Consider the following 9,935-nt stretch of genomic DNA (forward strand, 5'->3'; position numbering starts at 1 on the left):
ATAAATAAATTTTTTATTTGTATTAAAAAACTAATACATTATATTTTAAATTAAAATTACAAATTGTAAATTCTTATATTACAATTTTTCATATATATAATGTTGCCACAAAAAATACTTATACAACATCAAATGCTATGACAAAACATAATCATAATCAAATGTTATGACAAAACATAACTATGTTACATAACATAGTTATAAGACAAAGTAGCATAATAAAAAAATATATCATAAATTTGAAGAACCTTACTTATAAACATGTATTTTTAATTTTTTATTTTAAAAAAATAAAATGATTCAAGATATTTTTATCATATTAAATTGTCAAACATTTAGAGAATTATTTTTAGAAATGATTAGAAGTAGCAAACTTCATATCAAGTAATGTAAACTCCTCTAAAACAATCTCTTAAATCTCAAAATTGGAGAAAAAACAAAACAAAACAAAACAAACAACAAAAACTTATCTCTTAATAACTAGATAATCTGGGTGTTATTAATAATGTCCAAAATTCCAATTTTAAAAAAGTTAAAAAACCACAATTTAAGTAATGTGTTACTTTAGCTTTGATAATAAATAAAAAAATAAAAAAATTTGTACAATTCAACCATTGCAAATGGTTTTACATCCAAAGATGTGTGGCTTAGTAGAATCTCTTAACCATCTATAATAATGTGACTCAAAGTTCAAGCCTATTTAAAAGTGTTAAAATGATTTATTTCTAAAAACATTCCAAGAATTACAAACAAATCAAAATCCAATATAAAAATAATTTAAAACTTTAAAAACTTTTTATGCAATATTATAAATAAATTAAATATTATTATATTCTTACACACAATTCTAAATAAAAGACTAACTTTATTATGTTGTAAGCTTGCTTATTTACTTAGTACATATTTGAATTGATTTTTTACATAAAAGAAACTTGTATATCATCTAAGGGATTTATATTACTTTCTAAAATATTAAGTATAGACAATGGATCAACTTTTACACATTCAATCAAAAGAATTACTAAATATATGTAATTTTTTGTTATATATATATATATATATATATATATCTGTATTCATATTTTTGGCATGTAATGAAAACTAAACTATTTCGGAATAGATGTTTATGATTGATTTTGAATTAGGCAATAATTCCAAAGTCCAAATCATGAGCAATAATTTGTTGTCATTTCAAAAATGTGTAACATCCTACTACATTTTATTTTCAATAGTCTTTGAAAGTTTCCTACTACCAAACATTTCTAAAAAAAATCCTTTAAATGTTTTTTTAGATTCAAGAATTTGAAGACATTAATAAGCCATGTAAAATTTGAAGGTAACTTATGAAATTTTGGTACTTTAAAGTGTACAATTTGCTTCTCAAACAAAACTTATTGTGAGATTTATTCTTTTTGTAATTATCTAAAAACATTCTAAACCAACATCTAATGTTTTTACATATACATGTTTAGAGTAAATTAGCATTTAGTTATAGAAGAAAAAATAAATATTGCAAAGAGTGTTGACCACTTTAGTTTTAAAATTACAGTTGAAACATTACATTGTATCATTTTAATTAACATTTAATACAAAATCATTTTACACTCAGAAGAAAATACAACAATCTAGATTAATGCTTAAATATCTACAGTTCTCAACAAGATCATATCAGAAATCACCCAATACTATCAGGAAAGCTAAAGCTAAAATAACACCACCTTTAACGTTGTCCAAAACTAGTTCGAACAGTTTCAGATTAAAGAACAAAAAAAACCTCCACAATAAGTAACAGAAAAGTCAGAATTCACTATTCGATATCATAAAAAAGTTATTCGAAAAAGAAGACGTCGCGGGCCCCGAAAAGTAACGTTCAAAGAAAAGTCAAAACCCACAAAACCAAGTCCATCGAGCGGGTCTCGAGTCGGGAGCGGGGACACTTTCGACCCGCGGTCTTTAGAAGTGGAGCGGGGGCGACCGGGGGACGATGCGCGAAGGTGAAGCAAAGGGAGAGAGAAGGCTTCGGGGACGAAGTGAAGTGCTTCATTAAGAGTTGGCTATGGCGGGGGAGATGAAGAAGGCCTCGGCGTCCCCGTGATGGAGCACACAGCCCCCCTGCACGGCGCTTCCCTCTGCTTGATCACGCCAATGCTGCTGCCGCATCACTAGGGTGCACACCCGAACCACTAGTCTGCTCAGCTTCTACACGCGGCGCGGTGCGGCACGGCCTGCCTCTGCGAAGAAGCGCGGAGACGGACGGCGAAGAAGTAGACCCAGGGTCGGACGTCCGGCCGCCATGGAGGGCGCTGGGAGCGCGGGGCGGGACTTTGCGGAGGGTTGCAAACTGCAGATCAAAACCACGCTCGGCGATAATATCGAAGGCCTTGTCTTGACCTTCGATAAGACCACCAACATTGTGGTTATTCATATCTTTTTTTCGTCATTTCTTGGGGCCGGAATTTCTGTTCGTGGGACGGGGATTTTTGGGTGCTGGGTTTGAGGGTATGTGCCGTATAGGGGTTTTGAGTCTCGGATTTGGGTTAGCAGATGGGGCTTGTGGGGTGGGGGTTTATCACTCCGGTCATTTATGAGGTGGAAATCGGCTATGGAAAGCTGAGAGCCTGTTGAGTGTCCTTAGATTTTGGGTGGGGAGGAGATCGGGGTCGGGGGTGATTTTCGTTTGGTGTTGGATTGTTTGCGCTAGATGGGGCAGTTCGAATTCTGTGCGATTATTCGGGGCAAGAAACTTGACGCGTGTTAGTTTGCATGTGTTGGTCTAGCTTTTATCTCGAGATTTTTTGTGGCGTACACCGCCCCGTGTTCAAGCATTTTGTGGCTGTTTAGGTTCGATCAGAGTTTGGCTTTAGGGTTTCATAGCTGTACTTGTATTATTTGAACATCGAGCTGGACCGAGAACTTCCATAGTTTTGATTTATGTTATTTGATATTTTTCACAGAATTCGGACCAAGGGTTGTTCCTGGGAAGGTTGCAACATCGTAGAGTGGCTATTAGTTTCCTCTAATTTTAAGTCATAGTGCTCCTCCTGCTAATTTTAAGTCCATGGTTACTACTCTTCATTGCTGTAGCTATGTATGCTTCAGAAATTTGAAGCAATATCCGTTGTTTTGTGAAATAACGAGACTATTGTATTGGAGGGTGTTTTGAGGGCAGGGCACGCAGGGGATTGATAATTAGGACTTAATACGTGAAGTTCAGAATGACAATTATCTCACGGTCTGATGTTGCGTAACACATTTGCGTCGTGCCCAGACCATGCCTGAGGCGAGTTGTGTGTTGGTGCAGCTTACCTCTAAAATATGTTTCAGTTGTCAGACTTTTTATGTAGCTTCTGATTCGTTCTGGGATATATTGGCCACTATGTTTTCGTGTTTGCGGGATGGTTTTGTAAGTTTAATTAGGTCAAAGAACTTTTGCTTGGGTGTCTCAGATAATCACATCCTGTCTAGAACATTAGTGTCTCTGTCGCGAATTAATTTTTTTCCCCTTACTTGAAGTATTCAATGTAACTCACACAATAGTAGGAGAATTTATAAGATATCACCCAGTTGCACAATCAGATGTTATCCTTGACAGCCACTGAACAGGAAGGTGGCAGTGCTGAAGGGCGCCGGAATTTACGGTTTCTGAAGACGAGCTTCGTTAAGGATGTAAAACTAATTGGTCATGTACAGGATGCTCTTGATTTGAAATTTGCAGAGCCTGATATCAAGAGTTTAAGGGACCGCGAGGAAGCTGCTATTAAGTATGGCCTCTTTCCCTTGTATTAGCTGACATCCATTGAAGGATGATGTCCTCGTGCTTTTTTTGTAACCTCTCGTCGGTTCAATGTCGGTTTTATGTCAATGCAACTGCTTGCATGAGCTAACTCTCGGGGTGCATTGTCAATCTACCAGGCAGGCTGAGGCAGAGGCTGAAAGGATTGGTGTGGGAGTTACAGTAGAAGCACAATTTATTTTTGATGCTCTTTCTAAGACGTAATCGCTTCAACCGTTATGTCTTCATTTCATTCCTTGATCGAATATTCCCCTCTTTTCCTTCATTCTTTATTTTTCATTCTTTTTTAATTTGATTTGTACATTTTTTTGTACTAACCTTGGGATTTTGGGTTTAATCTGAACTCGATATTATATTCCATGTTAACTGACATTATATACTGGGTATGAATCAGGTTACCTTGTACCTGGGATAGGACTACTATTGTAGTCATGAATGACGTTTGCGTCAATCATCCCTACTTACCAGAGAATGTCATTGGAGGTGCCTCTGCTGCCAACGAGCGCGTTCGCAAAGTTGTAAGCTCTTTCTTGCATATCCTCTGTTGCATCGGTAGAACCTGGATTGTGGTTGCTTGAAGGATATTATCCCAGTTTTGCGGCAAAGTTTTTATGAGTGGATTGATTTGTTGTTTTTTTTGCAGCTCGAAGAAGTTAGGAAGAGATTGCAAAGTCGGCCAGGTTCTCAGTGACGTTGGTCCTGTTAGGAATCCCCTAGCTTGCTGGAATTTCAGCAACGGAGGATTGTGAACAGCTTCCAACTAGTGGGAGCACCAGGATGACCAGCTATTCTTATTTTAGCTGAGCAGCCTGTACCAGTGCAAGAACATTCCTGCAAAGATTAATTGTGCCCTCTTTGAGAATTCGAATTGCCAGGGCTTCTGCACCGGCCGAAGGCAATGGCTTTGTTGACCTCGAGCTGATTGCTCCATTTGCATGAAAGTTGTATTGAGGATCTAGTGTTTGGGTTTCAAAGTTATCGTATAATTTTGGATTCCTAATGGACTTCGGGTTGAGAAAGATGTATATGTATCGCCCTATGCTGATTTGGAGACATATGTAAACAAGCATTTCAATTGCATCGATTGGCATCAATCAATTGTGTCTTCCTGTGACTCCATTGGAATTGAAACGAAAGAACCGAGCACTTGAGGAGTATTTTGAAGTCACTTCACAGATAACAATTGCTCTGAGCTTGAACCTGCCACACAAGACTGACAGTTGAAAAAATAGGGGAAGTCATTGTACTAAGCAAAACTGCATTTGATTGAGTTTCAAATTGATATTCTCTTGATTTTTTTATGGTTTCAAACAATACTTTAAGGTGCGGCAAAATCCGGAAATTTCAGTGTGGACAGTGATAAACCTTTGCAGAAACTGAATAACCTTCTTGAAGTACAATATTCTGAAACTTGAAAGTGCAGGAGATGCGCTTCAGGTGATTTCTGTTTAAGATGAAGGCAAGAAAAACCTATTCTCTCCATCATGTTGCACCTCCAGGAATCAAGAAAAGTATCAGGGAATTGTCATATTCTGTAGGATAAGACATGATAGGGTAAAATGTTTCACTGTAGAGGAAACATTGTTACATCAGTAAGGACAAATACGAGTACTCAACGTACACACTTGAAGTATTATTATATTATCACCATGTCTTTCCAAAAAATATGTGGTAGCTACAACATCACAATTGGAATCTTACAAAAACTTTAATGCAGAAATAAATGTCCGTTTGAAAAGGAACTGTGACAATCCCACAAGTTGATCTCTTGTTTTATTTTTTATAATCAACTAGGATTAATGTCAATGTGTTAAATATCCATTGCAAATTTAATTCATTACAAATTTATGTATCTTATATTATTTTTTCTGAAATTAAATTAATAAGAATAAAGAGGATCAAAATGAAGCATTTTAATTTGCATCATACTGCAACGTTAGTGTTGTTAAATCCTAAAAAACTCAAGGGCAATCTCTTTACCTATCCACTCTGTGTTGATATTAACAATATGATTAGATGTTCCTTGTGCAAATTAAATACCATCATTTTATTGCATATTGATGAATTAAAAAAAAAAAAATCTTAGTATAAAAAAATAATTTAAAGTCAATATGATGATGTTATATATGTATATATATATAGTCAAATCTTCATTAATTGATAATATGTATTACAAAGAGAGATTAATTAGTAGAAGATATTAGGTATTAGAGTAGGATTAAGATTAAACACAGTGATACATTATGTGTGACTCTTCTCTTTCTTCTTAATGCATAATAAGCCAAAAAAATATTTTTTAAAAAATAAAAATATTTGAATCTATATTTTTAAAGTTTAGAAATAATTTAATATATGTATACTTCTTCATTTTGTCAGTTATAAGTCTTAAGATTATAATTTAAACTTTTTCAGTTTGTCAACTCTCTCTTCTTCCTTGTCTATTCCTATTTCCACACTCTCTCTTATCTCCTAACAAATGTCACTCTAACCAACAAAATTTAAATAATTTAAAACTATACTTTTAATAGTTCCACCAATTAAGATTTATTGGTGGGATTCACAAGCTATTATGAAGAATTTGAATAAGATTTGAAATGTTATATAAGATTTTAAGGCTAAATGAGTAATTTTTAGTATTGTGGCGAAGTCAAAAATACTAAAAAAATAGTTCTATTAGTAAAAAATAGGAGGGCCAATATCTATTGTAGTAGTTGTAAAAAGAGAAGTGCACATATCTCATATTGGTTGTAGCACCTTGGATATAGATAGAAGGATAAGACTAAGGCTTTGTAGCCTTTCTAAGACATCCATATACACTACTTTTTGAGCCTTGGTAATGCTTGAATCTTTGATCTCTTAAGCAAATTATTCTTGAGGTAAAATATATTCATTTAATTTTTTTTCTTTCTATCTTCAAATTATTATAATTTACTCATAATAATTTGATTTTAATATTTTTTATGTCATTAAAAAGATAAAAATTATAAATCTAAAATATATTTTTTATATTTAAACTTTACTTTTTTATCAAATTAAAATTTAATAAAATGTTTATAATTAATTTTTAGAATATGTAGTTTTTTGATTGTATCTATTTGACTTATTTTGTTATTTTGATTTTGATTTTGATTTTTTTTGCCTCTTTTTGATTGTATATTTCATTTCATACTATTAATCATAAACAAATTTTAATTGATACCATTTTGTAATTTGGATCAAAAGGTGAATTTTACCTTTATTTTTCTTAAGCAGTTTCTTTATTACTTCAATAAAAAGAAAGTTAAGAATCTTCTCAAATGACTTCTTGTATTGCTTGGGAGTTATACAATCTAAAAGATGTTCTCTAACAACCTCTTGGAGCCTTCTAAAAACTTTTAGGATCTTTTAGATCTTTCAAAGAGGTACCAAGAAATTCCAAGATATTCCACAATCTTCGAGATCCTTTTCAAACCTTCAAAAGTCTTCCTTAGATGGATATCTATGTTATATACATGTTCCATGTGAGTTGTAGCATCTTGGAGGTAGTTAGGAAGATTAAACCAAGACCTTGTGGCTTTTGTAGGATATCCTATATATTACTTATTAGCTTTGATAGAACTCAAACCTTTCACCACATAATCAAGTTATCTTTGACGTAAAATAATAATTTTTTAACTTTTCTATTAATTGATTTTTATCTTCAAATTATTATAATTTACTTATAATAATTTTGACTTATTATTTTTTTAATATTTTTTAAAAAATAAAATAACTGTTTATATAAGAATTTATTTATTATTTTAATTTTCTACTATTATTATAAATTAAAAAGTTAATGAAAAAATTGTGATTAGTTTTTGAGTGCATTTAATTGATTGTATTTTCTTTCATTTTATTGATTGTACTTCTGATTTTTTATCAAATTTTTTAAAAAATCTTAATTAAGGTCATCTTATAATTTAGATAAAATAATAAATTTTATCCTCAATTAATTCAAAAAAATTCATTTGTTAGTTTTGATGTTGAAATGTATGATGAAATAAAATATGATGTTAAATTTTTACATGTTAGATTGATCCATACAAACAAAAAAGACAATTTTGGATATTATGGAATAGCAAAGTATCTACTACAAAGGTCAAAAGACATGAATCTTATAGAAGTTGGAAAATTGGATACTTTAGAACCATCAATAGATATGAAAAGTCTTATAATTATAGAATCTAAAAAAGAAAAACTTAGATCTTATAGAAAAGTTTATGAGTCAAGGTGGTTTGAACTTTTTTATATACTAAAAAGATGGATATTGGATATTTTTTGTTTTTCAAGAGAGTTGTGAGTATTCTAGGAAATTTATGCCATCCTAACTTGATAACATATTATTTTGCAATGAAAGATAATGCTAATAAAAGTAATAAATCTTTTGTAATAATAATCAAAAAAGATCTTTTTTATATAAGAATGAAATTGATGCAAACAAATTTGAGTGACATGTTACAAAAATAAGAAAAAATGTCTTTTATTTTAATTCATATTATGCATCAAATTACAAAAAAAATATGTTATTTATATGACATGCACATTGTATATTGTGTTTTAAAGCTTGAAGATATTTTGATTAATATTATGGAAATAAAAATTATAGATAAGACTATTCAATATATAAGTATAAAAGTGGTTGATTTTAGAATGTCTAAGATTGAAATTGGAAGAAATCCAAAAACTACACAAAGTAATATTGCTTATGGTAGTTGTTAACATATGGCTCTTGAGGTACTAACAAATGCATTTCAAAGAATGACCTTGTGGTATTTTGAAGCAAATGTTTATTCATTTCCAATGGTTTGTTCTAAGATTTCTAAAAAAGATCCATTTTATAATGTTGAATTAATGAAAGAGATATTAAAAATAATTGAAAAAGTTGAAAGACCAAGCTTACCTTCAAATTGTAACAAATTGAGTGAATTTATCAAAGAGTTTTGGAACTTAAATACTTTAAAACAATCAAACCTTTCAAAAATTTATAAAAGATTGGATATATTAAAGTGTAAGCTTTTAGGTGGAACAAGTATGGCAAATCTACTAAATTTTGAAGCACCAAAATATTATAATTATTAAAATATATTTTTTTAGAAAATACACAATAAATTTCTATTGATAAATTTTGTATAAGAAATTATAATAAGTAGGTATTGAATTAATTTTATTGCTTTTATTTTCTATTTTTATATAAATTTTAATATTATAGTGATGATTAGATGCTTTTATAATAGAAAAAAAATTTAAAATTAAATATAATGAATGCACTATTTTTATTCTTTTATAAATTTGATGGTTAAATTTTTAAATATAGGTTGATTTATTTGAAGAAGAAATATTTAGTATGATACAAAGTTTTTCACAAATAAGACAATAATGTGCAAATAAAACAAAGACATTGTATCTTATTGGAATAAGTGGAATAAGCAAGACTACAATACTAAAATTTGTATTGAATAATATGAAATTCATATATAATACCTCATCCTTTATTGAGTGCATTAAAAGTAGTAGTAGTTTTTATAATATTTTTTGCAATATTTTAGAATAATTTCAAATTAAATCAAAATTAAGAGATATAAAGATAGCCTAAGAAATGTTGAAATCATTTTTGATCATAAAAAACTCTATTTTGGTCTTTAATAATGTAAAGAATCAAAGTGAAATTAAAGAGATTGTATCTATAGATGACATATGTGCTTGCAATGGTAGTACATTGATTGTGACAATTTGAGATTCAAAAGCAATAAAGCATTGTAATAAAAAAAATTGTAAAATAAATATTAAAAAACTTGATAAAGAAGTAAATATAAAGTTGGTTATTATTCGCTTTTGTAGTCAAGATACAAGTAGAAAGATTGTTGAAATTGAAATGGAAAATAAATATTCAAAAATATAGAATTTGAATGTAAATTCATTTTTTGGATTATCAAATAAGATTATTTATTTAACTATTATCTTAATGGCATGTATAGAATTAATAAAAAAAACAGATATTAAAAAAATGGTTTATTATTTTTATTTTTAAAATATTATTTAATTTTTATTGTATTATTTTACATATATATTTATTATTTATAAAAATGAAACTTATATTTTAATTATATTTTTATGAAAATTTTAA

At 30.1% G+C, this 9,935-nt stretch overlaps 1 protein-coding gene across 1 annotated transcript; it reads left to right on the top strand.

Annotated features, from left to right (window-relative positions):
* Window positions 1–2,008: 2,008 nt before the first annotated feature.
* Window positions 2,009–4,887, top strand: LOC112284205 (uncharacterized). Its single transcript, XM_073535489.2, has 5 exons — window positions 2,009–2,422; window positions 3,601–3,761; window positions 3,913–3,993; window positions 4,188–4,311; window positions 4,437–4,887. Exons 1-5 carry the CDS (start codon window positions 2,294–2,296, stop codon window positions 4,482–4,484), a joined length of 543 nt encoding a protein of 180 aa, XP_073391590.1. The 5' UTR covers window positions 2,009–2,293; the 3' UTR covers window positions 4,485–4,887.
* Window positions 4,888–9,935: the final 5,048 nt, after the last annotated feature.

Source organism: Physcomitrium patens, chromosome 7 (assembly GCF_059467195.1).
Source record: "Physcomitrium patens ecotype Gransden chromosome 7, ASM5946719v1, whole genome shotgun sequence".
Taxonomy (NCBI): domain Eukaryota; kingdom Viridiplantae; phylum Streptophyta; class Bryopsida; order Funariales; family Funariaceae; genus Physcomitrium; species Physcomitrium patens.

Excerpts from the sequence above, each read along its gene's own strand:
- LOC112284205 (XM_073535489.2), top strand. The coding sequence starts at position 2,294 with ATGGAGGGCGCTGGGAGCGCGGGGCGGGACTTTGCGGAGGGTTGCAAA. Across the intron at positions 2,423-3,600 it reads CCACCAACATTGTGGTTATT|CAGGAAGGTGGCAGTGCTGA; the intron begins CATATCTTTTTT and ends ACAGCCACTGAA. Across the intron at positions 4,312-4,436 it reads ACGAGCGCGTTCGCAAAGTT|CTCGAAGAAGTTAGGAAGAG; the intron begins GTAAGCTCTTTC and ends TTTTTTTTGCAG.